This window comes from Halictus rubicundus, chromosome 1 (genome assembly GCF_050948215.1).
Source record: "Halictus rubicundus isolate RS-2024b chromosome 1, iyHalRubi1_principal, whole genome shotgun sequence".
NCBI classification, from domain to species: Eukaryota; Metazoa; Arthropoda; class Insecta; order Hymenoptera; family Halictidae; genus Halictus; species Halictus rubicundus.
Window position 1 is genome coordinate 15,868,447 of NC_135149.1, and position 18,403 is coordinate 15,886,849.

An 18,403-nucleotide genomic window follows, 5' to 3' on the forward strand; every position below is an offset into this window, starting at 1 on the left:
CCGCGTGTGAATGCGTATTGATTACTCCACTCTTGCTCCATTCCGCGATCTCTTGGTCCTCGTTCTATCTCCTCCTCCTGCCCCCTCCCTCCGACCCTGGTTTCCTCCTTTTTTCCGCGGCTTCTCCTCTCTTTCGGTTCGTCCGCGCAACAAATCTTTCCGTTTCATCAACCAGCGTCCCCTCTCCTTCGAATTAGACCCCGTGATATCGCATCTCCGTGGACTCCGTAGAAATCTACTATCCATGCACCGTGCACCTGTCAGCGATTTATCCCCGCGAGTTTGCGAGGTTCACGAACAGATGACGGATTTCTCCTATCTGGAAATTCGATTTCACCCGGGAATTTTCGCCGAGTCGCAAAATTGTCGCGTCGCGACTGTACTTTTATCGCTGAGATCTATCGGCGGAGCCAGGCGCGCCGTAATCGCGCGCTTCCTTCTTCGTGGATTACCTATCCGAAACAGCCTTGGCACAACCGTAGTTCAAATTCGAGATATGATGCAACGAGATCAATTTCGACCGCCGTAAATATCCAGGCGGAACAAATTATTCCAGCGTATTTTGTAACGTCGGAAGCTACGCTCGAAACGCCGCGCCGCGGCCGCGTCGAGCGGATGCGAGCAGGCCTTCGGAAATTTTAAAAGAGGAAACAGAGTCGGCCGGATTGGCCGAGGTCCTTTTGCAATGGAAATAAACTCTGCGCGACGAGACCGAGTATTTTCAGCTGTGCGACGAGAAAGTGGACAAGATAGAGAAAAAGGTATGCTCGCGACACGCGTCTTGAACTTCCGGGAAAATGTAGTACCACTCAGGGAGGGCGGGGGGGGGGGGGGCGATAATTAAAAGATGCACCCAAGGGAACGCGGGCGTAATCTGCTTATTATTTAAATTAATCAGGATTTCTCGCGCGTGCCGTTTAAACGAGCAGCGATCACGCGTTGAAATGAATCAGATTTGTCGCCGTTCCGTCCCGTTTGTAGGACGAGGAACTTCTCGATCCGTTTCGCAGTCGAACTAATTATCGCTTTAGAGGCACTGTTCAATTTTATATGAAACTTCGGTTACGAGCCGGCTTTAATTGAATAGTTGGCGTGACCGTAGAAGCGTCGTTGACTCACTCGTGCCACTTTATTTTCACCGACACACTCCTGTGCACCGTTTTGTCACACTTTGTAGTTCACAGGGACGCAACCAAAGCATCACGGTCTCTCCTTGTAAACGGCGTTTCCTTTGTGTCTTACCTTCGAGTTTCCGACAAATCGCCGTAGACATCGATCGATTAATCGATCGGACCACTTGATCGGATTCGAAAATACGCGTGGCCTAGTTGTCGCGGAATAATTTCGTTCGTCGAGGAGGGCAAACGGTCGGGTGGTAGCAGTCCTGAAGGGTAAATGCGCGACAATTTCCCATGCGTGACCACTCTATAAAAAGGTGAAACTCTGGGAAGGAAAGAGTCACTTTCGCGTCGTCATCTTGTCGAAAGGCAGGGCCAGAGTTCGCGTCGGTTTCGAGGAATCTTATCCGAAACGCAAACTCTTCCCGATCTTTGCTCGAATCCCTTGTCGCCATGGTGCAACGACTCATTCGTGTTTCCTTGCTGGCAACGCTCGTTTGCTACGCGCACAGCGAGAAGAGTAAATACAACTTGACCGATCAACCAACGAAGAAGGATCTTGTAGCAGACAAACTGTTCGTGAACGTCGCGCGCGCTAGGAACTCTTCGAATCTGCAACATGTGTCGAGCAACGACACCGAGGCGTACGACAGAAGTTTGGAGAAGCAATCAAGAGCGACCGTTCATCGCGCGGAGTCTGACTCGAGAGATAAGTTGCATAATTTAAGGGACCGTTGCTCGATCTGCGTGAGGCATGCTTCACGATCAATTGAAATTCGCAAGTTCCAGCTGTTGCGGACCCAGGCACGTTTCCGGCGCATCGACAAGACCCGATACGTATCACAGCAAGATCTCCGCGGACGTTAATCGGCACTCGACGCAATACGGCGAACGTTTACCGGTCGACAGGTACTATTCGGAGATGCTAGACGACGAATGCCCGAGGAACGGTGCTTCTTAATGGAAAGACAATCGGATTATTTCTAGATACGGGTGGCAAGCTCAAGGACAGCCTCCGGATTCGAATGGAATCACTCGGCGACCCGGAAGTGGAAGTGGAAACCACCCTGGCAGCGTACTCTACGACGGAAGTCACGCAGGAGATAGGTAACCGATTGATCAGACGTTTTCTCTCGTGTCTCGACGGGGTCGCTGAACGTGCTCTCCTACAAACATTAGGTTCGCTTTTCGTCCGAGTCATGGAAGTGAAAGTTCGCCAAATCGCAGACCCAATGGCTACGAGACTGGACTTTCCGGAGGGTACGGTTATGGCAATGGTGGTGGTTACGGAGGATACGGTGGTGGCAGACCGTCCAGTTCGAGCGCGTCGAGCGCGAGCGGTGGTTACGGAATTTCAGGAACCCTTGCCAACGGCGATGAATTCGGGCCAGTGGAGCCGAGTTATCCGGAAGGAAACGTACCCTCGGTACCAAATATTCAGACCCAAAAGGTATTGTACACAAGTTCACGCGCGTGAAACGTCTTTTTCTGAGTATTATTTTCGATTTGTTTTGTAGGCGGTAGCTTTGAAAGCGTTGGCCGGTGTTGCTCTGATCGGTGCAGCGGCCGCGTTGGCCACGAATCCCGTTCTGCTTCCGATCGGTATTGTATCGGGAAGAAAGAAACGATCGAATTTGTCAACGGAAGAAGAGGATGCGCGTCTACGGTATATGTCGAGGATTCCTGAAAGTTTTAAGGTACTTTTGTCGTGCTCGATAAGCACTCTTTGACGGCACCGTCGCGTCGGTACTTTATGCAATGATTCCGAGTAGATCCGTTCAACCAGTCATCCGGAAGATCTCTGTTGCCTTTATAACGTGTTTCGTTCCAGGATTTCAAACAATATTCTCGATTGAGAGGCTACAAGCATCATCCCCTTTAAAGAAACGATTGCAGCTAGCTACGAGTACGGCCGTGTCGAATAAGTGCAAACAAAATTGGTTACAAAGTGCGCTTAAATTAGATAGCTGATCGACGTTAATATGCATGGTAGATTTTTATTTAACCGTTGATATTGTTCTGTAATGCTAGAAATGAGAATGGCAATAAACAATTTCACGAGGAAACATGAAATAAACACAGCGCAACCACCGGGCATCGACATGCGTTACAGCGAGGTCGCGTATAAATTACCTCTAGTCCCAATTCCCAATCAAAGGGAGATGGAAAATTGTTGACCCTTCTCCTTCACCTTTTCCACTGGTGAAAAGATCTGTGGCGCCCTCTCAGAACAGAACAGCGAAACCTCTGCACAACAGTATCATCGATCGAGTGCAGTTAGCGCGCGATAAGTGACTTTTCGACAAGTAAATAAGATAAGGAGTCCTTATTAAGGACAGCGAAAGAACAGATAGTATCTGTCTGATACCTTGTCTGTGGCGAGAGGTTCCAGCAAATTCTAATTCATCGTAGACTTCAGAGCTCTACATTGCATGCAATGCATTTTTCTGTGTATCCATCTGAATTACTGACTCCGTTGAAAATATTCCAGTACGATAAAGACCCCTGTCAACGAGAAAATATCTCGTCGGTGCCCTGTCTGAAACCTGAAGAGGTCTGTGGTTCTAGCCAGTGCTAACGAGGAATAAATGGGGTTTTGGTCCGCTAGGTGCAGCACTATCGCTTCAGCAATAGTTGGAGGCACGGATACCGAGACCCCGGGCGTGAGCGTGAGCACTCTCATTTCCACTCTAGTAACATACACGTGATTTTTCGTAGGAGTGAGGGCACTGTGGAACTGACGTGTCCTTAATAGAAAACAACGTGGCAACTACGAATCGGTTTAATTTTCTAGTTTGTGAATCTGCGGTGCGGAAGCAATTGAAAAATTTGTCGAATAATTGTGACGTGCAACGAAGCAGTATCGGTTGCTTGTCAAAATCGTGCGAAGCATCGTTCTTGCTATACAGAAGCAATGTATTAAGGTTATACACAATACACGAACGATATCCACGTCAATGTTTATACTTGTCGCAACGCATAAATAATTAATATTGTTATTGTGCAAGTCGCCCCTTCGATCGAGAATGACTGTGTGATATCCGATCGATAGATGCATGTCTACGACATTATTGCAACTGATCAACAGCAACGATTTAACCCATGAAACGCTCGGTACCGTTGGTTATCGTAAGCGTGGTAAAATCGGGAAGTTGACGCGCATGCGAGTGGAACATCTGTTCCGTTTATAAGTTAAATTCAGTTAACGCCAACGTCCTCGATATTCCATATGGGTACGAGAAGAAAAATGTCAAAGGAGGAGAGCATGGACGTCGGGCTTCTGGACTCCTATCATGTACAGGAGCCTTCGGATTTACGGGGTGACGAAAAAAATATTGTTATACTGTTATTTTTATACGTGTTACAAGGCATACCACTGGGTCTATGCGGCTCTATTCCTATGCTACTCCAAAACAGAAAAGTTTCTTATCGTCAACAGGTAATTTATCTCATTGTTTCTATTTGTACGATAGGATGTTATCGTATTCGTTTGTCCTTAGGCCGAATTCAGTTTCGTTCAGTGGCCTTTCTCGTTGAAGCTGTTTTGGGCTCCGATAGTAGATTCCGTGTTCTCTAGAAAATTTGGGAGACGGAAAACATGGCTGATTCCTACTCAGTATTTAATGGGTTTTTTTATGCTGCTATTGTCTAGCCACATAGATCAGTGGTTGGGCGACGGGAGCACCAAGCCCAACATAGGAATGTTGACCATAATGTTCTTCACATCTAACGTTCTCGCAGCGACTCAGGATATCGTGGTAGACGGTTGGGCTCTTACCATGTTGAAAAGGTACAGGCAGCGGGTCGGCTAATACGTTTATATGTATATATCTATAAGAATGTTCCTACAGCTTGCATTCCTGTTTGTATCAAGGTGCAATGTGGGTTACGCGTCCACTTGTAATAGCGTGGGACAAACCGCTGGTTACTTTATCGGATATGTGCTTTTCATGGCGTTAGAGTCCGCCGAATTTTGCAATAGCTACCTAAGATCCACTCCTTCTGACGAGGGCATATTGACGTTATCCGGTAAGCAATTGTTACGGGAACGACGTTCGGGCGGATAACAGTTGTATCTCGTCATTTTGTTACACAGGTTTTCTTCGTTTCTGGGGTTGGGTTTTCGTAATTGCAACTACTTTACTCGCATTGTTTAAACACGAGGGGATTGAGAAAGTGCACAAAAACGAGGAATTAAGCGCAGACATCAAACACGCTTACAAGTCGCTTTGGAACATTGTCAAATTACCATCGATAAAGACCATGATCGTGCTTTTGTTGACTGCCAAGGTCAAGAGTTTATACATATTAATATCGTACGCCGACCATCACCGATTATATATAGAAAATTAAAAATAACACGATGTTATCGATGATTGTAGATAGGGTTCTCCGCCTGCGACGCGGTAACAGGCTTGAAACTGGTGGAAGCAGGTATTCCTAAAGAAAAGATTGCCTTGATGGCAGTGCCAATGATACCCCTTCAGATACTGTTGCCGCTAGCGATTTCGAAGTACACGGCTGGTCCAAAACCGATGGATGTGTACATAAAGGCAATGCCCTATAGGTATAACAGGAACGATAAGAAAACAATCGCGCGTTTCATTGCCGAAAGACAGAACGACCGAACCCTTAACACGCATTTGTCATTAATTGTATAGATTAGCTTTTGGACTGGTAGCCGCATTTTTGGTATGGATAACACCGTACGTGATAATCGGTGGACATGTTCCAGCTTACTACTTCGTTGCCTTGGTGGCTCTGTACCTTACGCATCAGGTATAAAAAGAAGACGTTAGCGTACAGAAACGGCTAACTGAATTTGACAAAGATACGATAACCGAAGATCGGTTTTTCCCGTCTTAGGTTTTTACCAGTAGCATGTTCGTGGCATCCATGGCGTTCTTCGCGAAAGTTAGCGATCCCGCTGTCGGTGGTACTTACATGACCTTACTGAACACCGTGAGCAATCTGGGGGGCAACTGGCCAGCAACGGCAGCTCTATGGTTTGTCGATCCGTTAACGTTACGACAGTGTAGCACCAATCCTTCGAACGACTGTAGCACAATTTCGGAGAGAGAGGTTGGTTGACTTATTCTAGATTCTAGATTCTAGATTCTAGACTAGAAGTTCGTCCTCGAAAATATTTGAACTCGGAGACGAGTTACGGGTGCTCTAATCACGTTCTGTACAATCATTTCCATTTTCAGCTATGCACGAACACGCACAACGGCGTTTGTAATATGCAGCTCGATGGCTACTACATCGAAAGCGTTTTATGTTTGATCATCGGTCTGGCTTGGCTGAGGTGGGGCCGACGGAGAATCGAAGCCCTGCAAGCGAGACCGATGTCCGCTTGGAAAGCTATTCTTTCGAAGCAGGATAGATAACAGTATTGAGTCGATGTTGAACATTGTCGCCACGGTACCTGCAATTACATTAGGAGGTTGTACAAGAAACTCATTGGTTTACGCGTGCTCCGGTCGCGAAATCGATCATATCCGCGTTCGGATCGTTTCCCCGCACATTTACGAAGTGTTCCAATCTTTTTAGCGCAACATGAAAATTACCTACGGCCTCTTTCCGGTTCGCGTTTGTTCTTGTTTTCTAACTTTTTCGTTCGGGAAGCAATTTTAGAACGGCATTAGAGATCGAACTTTCGTACGAACGACTTACGACGAATATTCCAGGTTCAATTTTTACGAAAGATTTTCGCGATACGCTAATTTACACGTTCGGCACAATCCTCGTATCAAACAAGTACTGCGTTCATTCCGGAAATGATTTTCTCAGACATTCCATGACTCCACTCCCAGTACTTAGATACTGCATCGTCGCGATATGGTGCATTATGAAACGGTGAAATCCTTCCATGAAGGTTAAATAATCTTATTTACGTTGTAAAATATGTACTATATTGCACTTGTTCAGATTTTGCGGTACTTCTTATTGGTATTGAACGGTTCAGAAATCCTATCGTTGCGATTGTTCGCAGTACTTGTTATGAATTATGTATATAAATATATAACTACCTACGTGACAGTAATAAAAGTTTTCCATACGAAGAAGCTTCGTTCTCTTATCTCCTACACCGCATAGTTTTCCATATTTCCGAATCGCTCGAGCAGAGAAGGAGTATATGCAGTAGGAAAAACTCGTCGAATCATTTTTACACGACAATCGTTATTTTATTGCGTTTACTATCCGAAGACGAAGGAAAGAAATCGGGGGAAAAAAGATATCTATCGTGTGCACTTAAATACTATCTCTAAGCGCTATTTGTAACTTGCACGAGAACCTATTATCGAAGATACTGTAAGTACACGTTCACGAAGCGACATACAATCTCGCCGAGTTCTTCGAATACGCGTGTCAGCTGCCCTTCGTTTTTTGTTTTATCCGCAACAACCTGGCCGCAGATCTACCTTCCGATCTTCCTTGTAATTCGTTGTCCTTTTCTTCGGATGTTTCATGCCGGGATGCACCAGTTCGTGACTCATCGGCGGTTTCTCCGTCGATCCTTTTTCCGCAGGGACGAGCGTGCGAACCGCCCGCTGATTTTCTGGCACTGCCTCTGCCTCCGTTTCCGCCTCCGCATCTGCCTTCGACACGAGCTTCCGTTCGATCTGTTCGAGACGCAGTGTCACCGTATGCCGGCAAAGGAACGAACAAACGCAGAAAATACTTACGGTTTTCGTGGAGCGCGTGTTCATGTCGGCGTCGAGACGAAGTATATCGTGCGGCGTTTCGGATTCGCAGCTCTCTATGCTTTGTACATAGACGAAGCTTAAAATCGCCGAGATCAGAACCACCTTTGCGAACATGTTGTGAACCGCGTACCTGAACGACACGTTGAAGGAATCCGGTGATTCTGTGGATTTCGTACGCCGAGGCTACCTTTTTATCCGAACTCCTGCCTCGACGTTGTTTGCAAATCCGTCTAATTGCTTGTTATTAATGGCCCCGTTGATACGTCAAATAGGCATTGTTGCGAATACGTGTTTCTCGATTAGGGAAAGATTGCCCGCGCGTTCCTTACGAATACAATCGGGATTATTGTGGGCGAATAAACTTCGTTTTCCAATGGTAAACATTTTCTATTCGAAGATAATATACCAGTGTGGTACACCGACGATAACTTTGGTACCATTGCTACGTAGATTTACGTATATGTATATACACTTGTGAAACACGCGTATCGAATCGCTGCAGCTAATTGCACTTGACACGCGACAACGAATAAATGCTCGTATGCTACCGTACGCGTGGAATTTGTACGATCATTGTCATCTAACGTACAGCAAGCTTCCAAAAACTATGCGCACGATATCCGGAAAATTTCGGGTACATATGTATATAAATTCTCTATGGTTTCTGCACCCGCGATTGTGCGCAACGGATTTCGAACGTCACACGAAGGATGAATCGCTTCGAAGGAACTAACCGAAACGCCACTACGTTCAAACCCCGAGCGATTCGCTCCTTTAACAATATTCTTTCGCACGCGTAAACCGCGCCGCGAAACATTTGTACGATGTGGTTACAATTTTACAACAGCGTCCTCCATCTAAATGTAAGTCTGTAACAATCTCTCAGGTATTCGTATTCGTATACTTTCCCGGCGGAACAACGAAAACGACTGGTAATCGCAAGATGCGACGCACCGCGAACGAGTCGACGGTTTCGATCGATTCCACAATCATTTTGTATTGTCAATAATATCGCGACTATTGCGTGTATATACCTGCTTTTTTTTCGCGTCTTTGCGTCTTTGCGATTATTCGACATTTTCGGACCAAATGGTCGAAGAGGTTCGTCAAGAGTTCGATTGCGACATAATGCAATTGGAATTGTCTGAACTCTGCTATTGTACTATACATATGTATTGTCTCGTAAACTTTCGCTCTTATTTACGTATGAAAATATGGAACTAAAAGTACGCGATCAACGCGCGCGCTCGTAAAATATATAAGATCAAATGAAGAATGTAGAAATTTGTGCGTAACGAAATATAACTAATTCTCTCGGTTTAAATAATCGAAGGAGACACGACCAACATAGCTAGTCGATTACGACGCACAATGTTAAACTGGTTGATCCCTAAGGACAAAGCGAGATAGAGATATACATGTATCGGGATATTCGGAGATTCATCGACACTCGACTCTCTCGGCTCTTCTCTCTCTCTCTCTCTCCCTCTCTCTCTCCGCTTCGAACCAACGTATTTTAAAAACATATTTTACGCCACAGGCAGACGTATCGGTACACGGTTTTGATAAATTGCCTACAGGCTACTAGCGAACCAAATCGTCGTCGTTTAAAATCGGAACTTTATCGGTTTTCTGATTGACGCGCAATGTCGCGCCCCATCTAGCGCCCCTTCCGGCTTCCGAGGTCGCCATGAGAATCGAATACGAATTCGGACTGACTGCCTCTTTGCTGTAGTGAATCCCGTACAGGAAATAGATCAGCATTCCTGTAAAATACAAGGTATAGTTTAGCGCCAGTTAATAACCAGTAAACAGTTTGCTCTTGATTTGCTTTGAATTTGCCACCAAAATTTGTCTACAAATTCCGACCCATCTATTTCCGTGTAAGCCGCGGTATTTGAGTGCAAATTGAGACCAAACCTTGGCCTTCTTATAGAGGGCAGGTCGGTCGCACTAACAGTAAATATAGGGCCAAATCAGATCCTTAAAAAGTAAATGAAACTTCAAATTATTTAATTTTGAATTCCGTTTTCTTTCCTACAGAAAAATTTCCTCCGATTTTGCTCAGTATTTTTTCTTAGTGCGACCGATCTATAAGGAGGCCAAGGTTTGGTCTTGATTTTTTTGCATGCAAACTTTGCACTCAAATACCGAGAATTCTATTTCCGCATTAAGGTCGGAATTTGTCGAGAAATTTTGGTGGCTAATTATTTGCAAATAATGACCAAATCCTGATTCAAGCATGCTTTTGACACCAAAATGATTTGCTCGAAGCAAGTTTGGCTGACTGGAAAATGTCCCAGATTTGAGCACGGATCTAGCGACTAGTCGCCTCATCGACAGTTCTCGAATAGACCCTCGATCGTTCTATGCTCCGTATACGATCGGAGGACTCACCGACTATCATCCACACGAGAAACCGTAGCCAAGTCAAGAGAGACAAGTGAAACATCAGTCCCACGTTGAAGAGGATACTCAGCGCTGGCACCAGAGGCACCATCGGCACTCGAAATTTGCCGGTGCTACAGTTTTGTTGGTGCGCTCCGATGATCAGCAAACCTACAATATCCGTGAATTAGTTCGCGAACGCATCTCGCAATTTAGTCGGCTATAGCGACTGAATACTTGCTTCCGATCATCAAGAGAGCCACATTCGCCACGATGAAGTAGTCTCTGAAGCTCCACGACGTGGTGCTCGTGTGCGATATCAAGATGATCAACGCGCAAAGAGCAACGCATCCTAGCGTGTAGATCATCACGCAAGCGTCCACGGTGTTCTGAGGTTTACAGTTACCCAAAACGTTGGTCATCCAGGCATACCGTGGCTTCAATTTGGCAGCACCTTCGCCCGGACAGAGCAACTGCGAGAAACGGAAAAATGCCACCGCGTAAAGCGACTCGAGAACAGGCTCGCGTGTAAAGTCGACCGACTTACTTCAGGTTCCGCGGAGGTAACGCTGTTGCAATCGCTGTTGGAGTCGGCGCTCTCCGTGGGTGGCGATGCTAAACTACTCGGGGTGCCGACGTTCGAGGGCGGGGGTGTTTTCTTTTCGGGCCGGTACCGCAGTATAATCACGCTTGCCGAGACGATGGTGTACGCCAGAAAGGTACCGATCGACATGAATTCGACCAGATGCTGGAGATCGAACAGCAAAGCGATCAGGGCGCTGAAGGTACCGCTGATGGCCAGATTGAGAACCGGAACTTGCGTGCGTTCGCTTATGTGCCCGAGGAAGCCGAACAGCAAACCGTCGTTCGCCATGGCGTACATCGTTCGCGGCAGCGAGAACAGAGATCCGAAAAGCGTTGTCGTCATTCCGCACAAAGCTCCGACGCTAAAAGCGCAACAAACGGATCATTCCATCGGAGATACTTGACTAGACTAAATGGTTTACTTTCGATTTCGGAGGTGCAACCGACCTTATCACGTATTTCGCCCACGGGATTCCCCTCGACGAGAACGCTTCGGGAAGGGCCGCGGTTGGGTTGATGTTCCAATAGGGCACCACCAGAGTTAGAGCGGCTCCGACCATCACGTATCCAATGGTAACGATCGCCATCGAGATGATCGTTGCTCGCGGTATGCTGTATCCGGGATCGCGTGCCTCCTCGCCGGAAGTCGCGATGGAATCGAAGCCGACGAACGCATAGAAACACGTTGCCGCTCCTGATCGGATCCGTATTATCGTGCACCCGTTAGAATATCGATCATCGTAGAATTACCGTTACCGCGGTAATGATAATGGTAATGGTAATAATGGTAAATTGAAAGCTGTCGCGATAAACTACCTGCCAGTACACCGCTGAAACCGTACGGCAGAAATCCTCCGTTCTCGTTGCTCCAGTTCGACATGTTCGCGTACGAAATGCCCAAACCGATCACCAGTGCCATCACACAGAGATTCACTATAGTCAGCAGAGAATTGACCGTGGCCGAACACTTAACACCCAGCGCGAGCAGCATGGCGTAAGCCAGGCACAAACCACCGGCCAGAAGATCGGGAAAATTTCCCAGCGGTTCTCCCATGGTGTAGCCGTGCATCATGTGGCGGGTGTAATTGCTAATCGACCCTCCTGCCAAGGAGTCGACGTATCCGCTCCAAGCTCTGGCCACGGATGCTGCGCCTGTTCGTTAACGTAAAACTCGCATAAAACGACGAATCACAAGCGAAATAGAGCCGGCGTGGCGCGGCCCTCGAACCGCGAAACTTTACCGATCATGTGCTCCAGGATAATGTTCCAACCGATGACGAATGCCCAGAATTCGCCAATGGACACGTAAGTGTAAACGTACGCGCTCCCTGCTTTTGGAACTCGTGCGCCGAATTCGGCGTAACATAGCGCCGCTAATAGGGATGCCACGCCAGCGAATAGAAAACTTAGAATTACTCCTGGACCGGCGGTGTTGTGGGCTACTGCTCCTGTCAGGACATAGATTCCGGCGCCAACCATATGTCCCACACCTGAAACGTTTATCATTTCTAATTAATAGTGCGATCCGTGTACACGGTTATCGTGAACAAAAAGGATCGGGCGAGCAGTAGTCTCTTCCGGCTGATAACAGCTACCGGGAAAGAATATGCGATTTCGCGTGGAGTCGTGAACAACGGTCACAATCTTACCATTAGATCGTCGCAAAAATTATGCGTGCTACTTACCGAGCAACGTAATATCGAACGTGGAAAGGCATCTCTTCATTGGAGTCTCGAGCAAATCACCTTCGAGCTTTTTAGTCCGATTCATCTTGGTGCACAACCCGGACATGACGTGTCCGAGGATCATCCGGCGAACCGATGGCATATTGTTGTTGTGTTTTCTACGATGAATTACGGTATCAGCTTCCGTCCTTCGCTCTTCTTACCGGTGATAATTGGAACAACGCGAGACACGTTTCAGCCGATGTTTCTATTGCATTTATGTAAAATGTTGAGGTCGCGTCGATAAGGGGAACTCGCGAGGAGAAACGAAGGCAAACGTGCGATTAAGAATTTACAATTGTAATTCCAGGTCGTGTATCGTTCGACTATATTTCTGGTACTTACAGAATTTTGTTTGTTCGTTTTCGATCCAAAAATATCGGAGAGAGTCGAGAGTCGTTGTAACGAAGCGTAAACTGTGATGTACGAGATCACAGCGGACGCTGAAATCTACCAAGTCGCATGGCGCTTCCGCTAATACGCAAACTCGGATATTCGATCGATTCAGCAACGATAGAACTATTTATATAACTCAAACAATATGAATGAAACAGACTTTGTTAATCGGAATTATTCTAGCATCGAATACGCTCCGATAGAGCTTAATTTTTCATCATTTCATTGCTATGATCAGCAACGACATATAAAACATTTGCTTCCCACAAATATTCGATTAACTTGAAAAAATTAAAGTGAAATCGATTAACGAAAATTCAGCTTTGTTTTAAAATAGAAAAACCTTACGAATGTTATAATACTTTAGAATAAATATTTGTATTTAGGTCGCCACGATTTTCAGAAGTAGAGCTATTCTAGGGAATACATAGGGTGATCTGGAAAACGCCACAAACTTAAGATCCCCATAGGTATTGCATAGCAGAGAGTAGCACCTATGCTCCTATGCTCCTCTCTGTGCATAGAATATTTTTCTGTCTTCGGGTCTGAATTGTAAAAAATGCACTAGTACAACAGCCGACTCTACCTAAATAAAACGTTAAGCTTGCGAAACATATTTATACATATGAAACTGTAACGCAAAGACTCTGTTTCCGGAGGAGTTATAATAATAGACACCGTCATCAGCTTTGGGAAAACGTTGTCAGGATTCAGGATATTTCGATTTCTCAACATGTTTTGCAGTTTTCTTTCAACGCAAATTATAGAAAAGTGTGATCTTTCATCTTACGCCTTCGAAAGTCCAAAAATTCCCACGGGAACATACATTTTAAAATTAATCTGTAGTACCCCTGAACATCCCTGTATCCTTGGATTATTCTTTAGTGCACTAAATTTGTCACAATTTATGTTTTCAGCGGTCTGTGCATAATGCATATGAACATTGATGCTTTCTTAGCAGTTGTTAGTTCGGAGGTGCCTAAAAAAAAGAGAGGTGCTTAAATTTGAATCATTGGTTCTCGAGTTTTTTTTTGTTTCTGAGTTTTCAGTTTTCTTAGTAGGTCAAAACATGTAGCCTGGATCAGATCCTGCATCCACATTTAGCCTGGATCAGATCCCACACCCACGGCAGAGAGGAACGTTTAGCCTGGATCTGATCCCACACTCACGGTAGATCGGAACATGTAGCCTGGATCAGATCCTACTGAAACGCGATCAAATCTGATCAAATACATAGACTACTACAGATTTCGAATCATATTACTTGGTTAGTATTAGGTGAGAGCTACTAAACGCGGAAGATGCTCGCAGGAACTTAAATAGGAAGTCGCGCAAAGTAAAGTTGAGTGGAGCTTAAATTGTTGCTCTAATAATTTTCCTGACTACACAACTCGTGAACCGTGACACGAAAACAGTGAAAAAATCCAACTCAAACTATTTGTGAATATTAGTATTAGCAAGAACTGAATATTCCATATACTCCATTTTTACTACGGATGTGTACGGATTTGATTGCGTTTTCGTGGATCTAATTCCAACATTTATCGTTTATCAGCGTAGAGGGCGTAAGAAAACGAGTTGTTTCGTGTGAGACACGAAACCCCATATGGTGATTGGTCTACTACTATACCTCGTCTGTGCCGTAATATATATAGGGTGTCCAGGAAACGCTGATCTTATTCGTTTTATTATACGTTGGTCCGAAAGGGAGCAGCACCGATTTAGTTGTTGCAGAATGAATTTTATCGTTCGATATCCGAGATATGTGCAGTTACATTTTGATGTGAATTCTTAAACGGTATTGTGCAAGGTACACCTATCTGATGCAGCTGACCGTAAATACCGAGCAAATGCGGAACAGTGTCTCAGTGCGATAAATACGTGCATCCGAGCTATATGTTGAACTAGTGCGTTCAAACGGGGTACTAACCTCTTTCTTTTCAATTCCAACAATAACAATAAATCATTTGTCACTGAAAATTATGTTTTAACGCTGTCAAAACGCTATCACATAGATGCCTAAGTTATAGTGAAAGTTTATAGTTTATAATTGTTATTTTAATCGACCCAAACACTAAAAGTACATATTTTTAGTTGGTCCGCTCTTGTGTACGCCTAAGTTGTCTGTTCTTGCACATTATGGCAATAGTATATCTAGAATAGATTCGTTTCTGTCGTTAAATGTAATCATTGTTTGCCTATTTGTTAAAAAATATGTGAATGTAATAGCAGTACGAAAATCGTTAACAATGCGTTAGATAACAATTGGGACTACAGGCTTCTAACAAACGTCCAGCATTTGTGGAAATAAATAGAGAAATATTAGCTCTGTGAGCTGGTCAGTTAATATAGCAACTAATTATTTTAGCAGATAATAAGAGAAAGATGAGTTATCACCGTGGAGGAGGTAACAAGCCTAAAGGCTTTGGCTTTGCCGGTTTCCAAATGACTGGCACCAAGAGAAGCGGTTCGAATATACCGCCTCCTCCTCCCAATTCGACACTGAGCAAGCAAGGCTATCACACCATGAATTCCATCACAGAGAATGCCTTGTCAGCTTGTTGGGGCATGCCAAAGAAACGCAGTAAAACGGAAGAAGAGTAAGTAAGGCGCAAGACTTACCTTGCATGCATGCTATAAGTACGTATACATTATAGATACTTTGAAGACGACGACGATCCTCCAACATCCTCTTTGGAGTATATCCCTGCCCCGGGATCTCCCACTTACGATCTGATGAAAAAATCCGTGCCTAAGGAGGATAGCGATAGCGAGGAGGATCCGTTGGACGCTTTCATGGCTGGCATAGACGCAGAGGTGAAGAGGAATACCTTCGAGGCACAGCTCGCGGAGGACGAGCGCAAAGAAGACAAATCCAAAGGGTTTAGACCGGACATAGATGGAGAGGACGACGAGGAGAGTTACTACAGGTAAGTACTGTACGTTAACGTAGAGTCCGCAGCCACACCGAAACGAACGCACGGGATTTGTGCGAAAAGGTACATGGAGGAGAACCCGACCGCGGGTTTGCAACAAGAGGAGTCCGATCAGGAGATCGAGTACGACGAGGATGGGAATCCGATCGCACCGCCGAAAAAGAAGGAGATCGATCCCCTGCCGCCCGTCGATCATAGCGAGATACAATACGAATCGTTCGAGAAAAACTTTTATAACGTTCACGAGGAGATCGCTAGCTTGAAGAAGCAACAGGTCGAGGACTTGAGAAAGACTCTGGGGATCAAAGTGTCCGGACCCTCTCCGCCGAATCCGGTGACCAGTTTCGGACACTTTGGTTTCGACGACGCGTTAATTAAGTCCATCAGAAAGAACGAGTACACCCAACCCACCCCCATTCAAGCTCAAGCTGTCCCCGCTGCTCTTAGTGGCAGGGACATCATAGGTATAGCGAAGACTGGCAGCGGTAAAACAGCGGCATTCATTTGGCCCATGTTGGTTCACATTATGGATCAGCGTGAGCTAAAGGCCGGCGACGGACCCATCGGCCTGATTCTTGCTCCGACGAGAGAGCTGTCCCAACAGGTACTGCTCGTTCACTATAGTTGAACGTCCATGTAGACCATGTTGAAGGAATCGGTATCGCGTCCCGTTTCGTTTTAACCCATTCGCATCATTAGCGTATATATGCTGCTCGTAGATTTATCAAGAGGCGAGAAAGTTTGGCAAAGTATATAATATTCAAGTGTGCTGCTGCTACGGGGGTGGCAGCAAATGGGAACAGAGTAAAGCGTTGGAAGGGGGTGCGGAAATAGTGGTCGCCACGCCAGGCAGAATGATAGACTTAGTTAAAATGAAGGCAACGAATCTGACCAGAGTCACGTTCCTCGTGTTGGATGAAGCCGACAGGATGTTCGATATGGGTTTCGGTAAGGGTCGCTAGAGCGAATGTAGGAATCGGTGCGAACTACAATGTCATTTCGAATATTTTATAAACGATTATCGTTGCAGAGCCGCAGGTGCGTTCTATCTGCAACCACGTTAGGCCAGACAGGCAAACGTTGTTGTTCAGCGCAACATTTAAAAAGAGGGTAGAGAAGCTTGCGAGGGATGTTTTAACGGATCCTGTTAGAATTGTCCAAGGGGACGTCGGCGAAGCAAACGCCGACGTCACTCAGCACGCGATAGTCTTCAACAACAATCTGATCGGCAAATGGTCCTGGTTGTTGCAAAACTTGGTCGAATTTCTGAGTGCCGGTAGTCTGCTGATCTTCGTGACGAAAAAGGTTCGAACTCGATCTAGTCGTTGTTGGCATTGTCTTTCAGAAACTTTCGAAACCGTTTAAGCGTTTAAGCGTTAATCTTGTGTTTACAGTTGAACGCCGAAGAGCTCGCGAACAATCTGAAGTTAAAAGAATTTGACGTGCTACTGCTCCACGGTGACATGGATCAGATCGAAAGGAACAAAGTGATCACGGCTTTCAAAAAGAAAGATGTCAGTACGTTGGTCGCTACCGATGTCGCAGGTAATTATATCGTTGCGTTGTGTTTTCTTATTGTGTTTACTTATACTATAGTTGTATACCGATGCGATTCGTTGTCCGTAGCCCGCGGTTTGGACATTCCACATATCAAAACGGTCGTGAATTACGACGTCGCGCGAGACATAGACACTCACACGCACAGAATAGGTAGAACTGGGCGAGCGGGTGAAAAGGGTACCGCTTACACCCTCGTCACGGAGAAGGACAAAGAGTTCGCTGGTCACTTGGTTCGGAACTTGGAGGGAGCGAATCAAGAGGTGCCAAAGAGTCTAATGGATCTGGCGATGCAGAGTGCTTGGTTCCGAAAGTCTAGGTTCAAGGGTGGAAAAGGGAAGAGTTTGAACGTCGGAGGGGCTGGACTTGGATTCAGGGGTCGACCGGACGCGTCCCCAACTTCGGTATTTATTCGTCGCGGCGTTTCTCCTTTCTCTGAATCCGAGTCACGTTTGCCATCTATTTGTGCGATTTCAGAGCGGGAGTTCTACGTCGCAGGCGTCGAAAGACATAAGCGAGGTTGTGAAAAAGTTGGAAAGGCACGGGCCTGGCAGCGACCGGTTGTCTGCAATGAAAGCCGCCTTCCGCAGTCAATACAATTCTCAGGTAAGTTTTGACAACGGTGACAGAACGAGGAGAACGGAGGAGGAGATGTTCGATCTACGGTCGAATCTCTCTGATTTCAGTTCCGGGCATCGTCGGATCACACTTGGGAACAAACCATTACGCCTCCTTCTGTGATAATGCCTCCACCGCCCCCGGTTCCGCCGAAACCAAATACGGAGCAATCAAGGAATCAGGACAACCAAGCTCCGAACGCGGCAGGAGAGAGAAGAAGGGCACGAAAGAGTCGATGGGAATAATCGAACGCCTGTCGAACTACGATTATTTTGTGTATACTGCTGTACTGCGATAATATGCTAAGAATCGACGATGCCGAATTGTTTTATATTATAACAAAATTTAATTTTACCAATTCCCGTATTGTC

At 45.9% G+C, this 18,403-nt stretch overlaps 5 protein-coding genes across 14 annotated transcripts; 3 read left to right on the plus strand and 2 right to left on the minus strand.

Moving 5' to 3' along the window:
• Nucleotides 1-530: 530 nt before the first annotated feature.
• On the plus strand, nt 531-3,040 carry LOC143355128 (uncharacterized). Of its 3 annotated transcripts, none has more exons than XM_076789668.1 (7): nt 531-761; nt 1,492-1,827; nt 1,901-2,027; nt 2,106-2,225; nt 2,298-2,568; nt 2,636-2,815; nt 2,950-3,040. In XM_076789668.1, the coding sequence occupies exons 1-7, from the start codon at nt 686-688 to the stop codon at nt 2,998-3,000; spliced, it is 1,161 nt and encodes a 386-aa protein (XP_076645783.1). In that variant the 5' UTR covers nt 531-685; the 3' UTR covers nt 3,001-3,040. The 3 variants fall into 3 exon arrangements, with proteins under 3 accessions (XP_076645783.1, XP_076645800.1, XP_076645790.1); XM_076789685.1 differs by having other exon boundaries at nt 1,684-1,827; XM_076789675.1 differs by having other exon boundaries at nt 670-761; nt 1,185-1,827.
• Nucleotides 3,041-3,790: 750 nt separating this feature from the next.
• LOC143355170 (acetyl-coenzyme A transporter 1) lies at nt 3,791-7,186 on the plus strand. Of its 3 annotated transcripts, none has more exons than XM_076789774.1 (9): nt 3,791-4,042; nt 4,171-4,557; nt 4,619-4,908; nt 4,993-5,147; nt 5,215-5,408; nt 5,501-5,685; nt 5,780-5,897; nt 5,985-6,200; nt 6,329-7,186. In XM_076789774.1, the coding sequence occupies exons 2-9, from the start codon at nt 4,348-4,350 to the stop codon at nt 6,506-6,508; spliced, it is 1,548 nt and encodes a 515-aa protein (XP_076645889.1). In that variant the 5' UTR covers nt 3,791-4,042; nt 4,171-4,347; the 3' UTR covers nt 6,509-7,186. The 3 variants fall into 3 exon arrangements, with proteins under 3 accessions (XP_076645889.1, XP_076645880.1, XP_076645898.1); XM_076789783.1 differs by having other exon boundaries at nt 3,798-3,884; XM_076789765.1 differs by having other exon boundaries at nt 3,791-4,557.
• LOC143355184 (uncharacterized) lies at nt 6,681-7,942 on the minus strand. Its single transcript, XM_076789797.1, has 2 exons — nt 7,808-7,942; nt 6,681-7,744 (listed from the first exon to the last, which is right to left on the minus strand). The coding sequence occupies exons 1-2, from the start codon at nt 7,940-7,942 to the stop codon at nt 7,514-7,516; spliced, it is 366 nt and encodes a 121-aa protein (XP_076645912.1). The 3' UTR covers nt 6,681-7,513.
• Nucleotides 6,681-13,128, minus strand: LOC143355166 (cationic amino acid transporter 4). The gene is made up of 9 exons (XM_076789751.1): nt 12,871-13,128; nt 12,487-12,644; nt 12,043-12,291; nt 11,618-11,953; nt 11,249-11,495; nt 10,764-11,163; nt 10,458-10,689; nt 10,226-10,387; nt 6,681-9,594 (listed from the first exon to the last, which is right to left on the minus strand). Exons 2-9 carry the CDS (start codon nt 12,626-12,628, stop codon nt 9,413-9,415), a joined length of 1,950 nt encoding a protein of 649 aa, XP_076645866.1. The 5' UTR covers nt 12,629-12,644; nt 12,871-13,128; the 3' UTR covers nt 6,681-9,412.
• A 1,491-nt stretch (nt 13,129-14,619) lies between these two features.
• Nucleotides 14,620-18,390, plus strand: LOC143355316 (ATP-dependent RNA helicase DDX42). 6 transcript variants are annotated; one of them, XM_076790092.1, is made up of 10 exons: nt 14,620-14,731; nt 15,293-15,521; nt 15,579-15,851; nt 15,921-16,461; nt 16,577-16,805; nt 16,888-17,162; nt 17,252-17,402; nt 17,484-17,818; nt 17,892-18,020; nt 18,101-18,390. In XM_076790092.1, the coding sequence occupies exons 2-10, from the start codon at nt 15,307-15,309 to the stop codon at nt 18,275-18,277; spliced, it is 2,325 nt and encodes a 774-aa protein (XP_076646207.1). In that variant the 5' UTR covers nt 14,620-14,731; nt 15,293-15,306; the 3' UTR covers nt 18,278-18,390. The 6 variants fall into 6 exon arrangements, with proteins under 6 accessions (XP_076646207.1, XP_076646170.1, XP_076646164.1 ...); XM_076790055.1 differs by having other exon boundaries at nt 14,625-14,843; nt 15,290-15,521; XM_076790049.1 differs by having other exon boundaries at nt 14,625-14,843.
• Nucleotides 18,391-18,403: the final 13 nt, after the last annotated feature.

Coding starts and splice junctions, on each gene's coding strand:
- LOC143355128 (XM_076789668.1), top strand. CDS start 686: ATGGAAATAAACTCTGCGCGACGAGACCGAGTATTTTCAGCTGTGCGA. Junction 1,828..1,900: donor CGCGGAGTCTGACTCGAGAG/ATAAGTTGCATA, acceptor TGAAATTCGCAA/GTTCCAGCTGTTGCGGACCC. Junction 2,569..2,635: donor CAAATATTCAGACCCAAAAG/GTATTGTACACA, acceptor TTTGTTTTGTAG/GCGGTAGCTTTGAAAGCGTT.
- LOC143355170 (XM_076789765.1), top strand. CDS start 4,348: ATGGGTACGAGAAGAAAAATGTCAAAGGAGGAGAGCATGGACGTCGGG. Junction 5,148..5,214: donor GGGCATATTGACGTTATCCG/GTAAGCAATTGT, acceptor TTTGTTACACAG/GTTTTCTTCGTTTCTGGGGT. Junction 5,409..5,500: donor TGCTTTTGTTGACTGCCAAG/GTCAAGAGTTTA, acceptor CGATGATTGTAG/ATAGGGTTCTCCGCCTGCGA.
- LOC143355184 (XM_076789797.1), bottom strand. CDS start 7,942: ATGTTCGCAAAGGTGGTTCTGATCTCGGCGATTTTAAGCTTCGTCTAT. Junction 7,745..7,807: donor ACACGCGCTCCACGAAAACC/GTAAGTATTTTC, acceptor CGTCTCGAACAG/ATCGAACGGAAGCTCGTGTC.
- LOC143355166 (XM_076789751.1), bottom strand. CDS start 12,628: ATGCCATCGGTTCGCCGGATGATCCTCGGACACGTCATGTCCGGGTTG. Junction 11,954..12,042: donor TATCCTGGAGCACATGATCG/GTAAAGTTTCGC, acceptor GTTAACGAACAG/GCGCAGCATCCGTGGCCAGA. Junction 10,690..10,763: donor TTACCTCCGCGGAACCTGAA/GTAAGTCGGTCG, acceptor CGTTTCTCGCAG/TTGCTCTGTCCGGGCGAAGG.
- LOC143355316 (XM_076790092.1), top strand. CDS start 15,307: ATGAGTTATCACCGTGGAGGAGGTAACAAGCCTAAAGGCTTTGGCTTT. Junction 16,806..16,887: donor GATGTTCGATATGGGTTTCG/GTAAGGGTCGCT, acceptor TTATCGTTGCAG/AGCCGCAGGTGCGTTCTATC. Junction 18,021..18,100: donor GCAGTCAATACAATTCTCAG/GTAAGTTTTGAC, acceptor CTCTGATTTCAG/TTCCGGGCATCGTCGGATCA.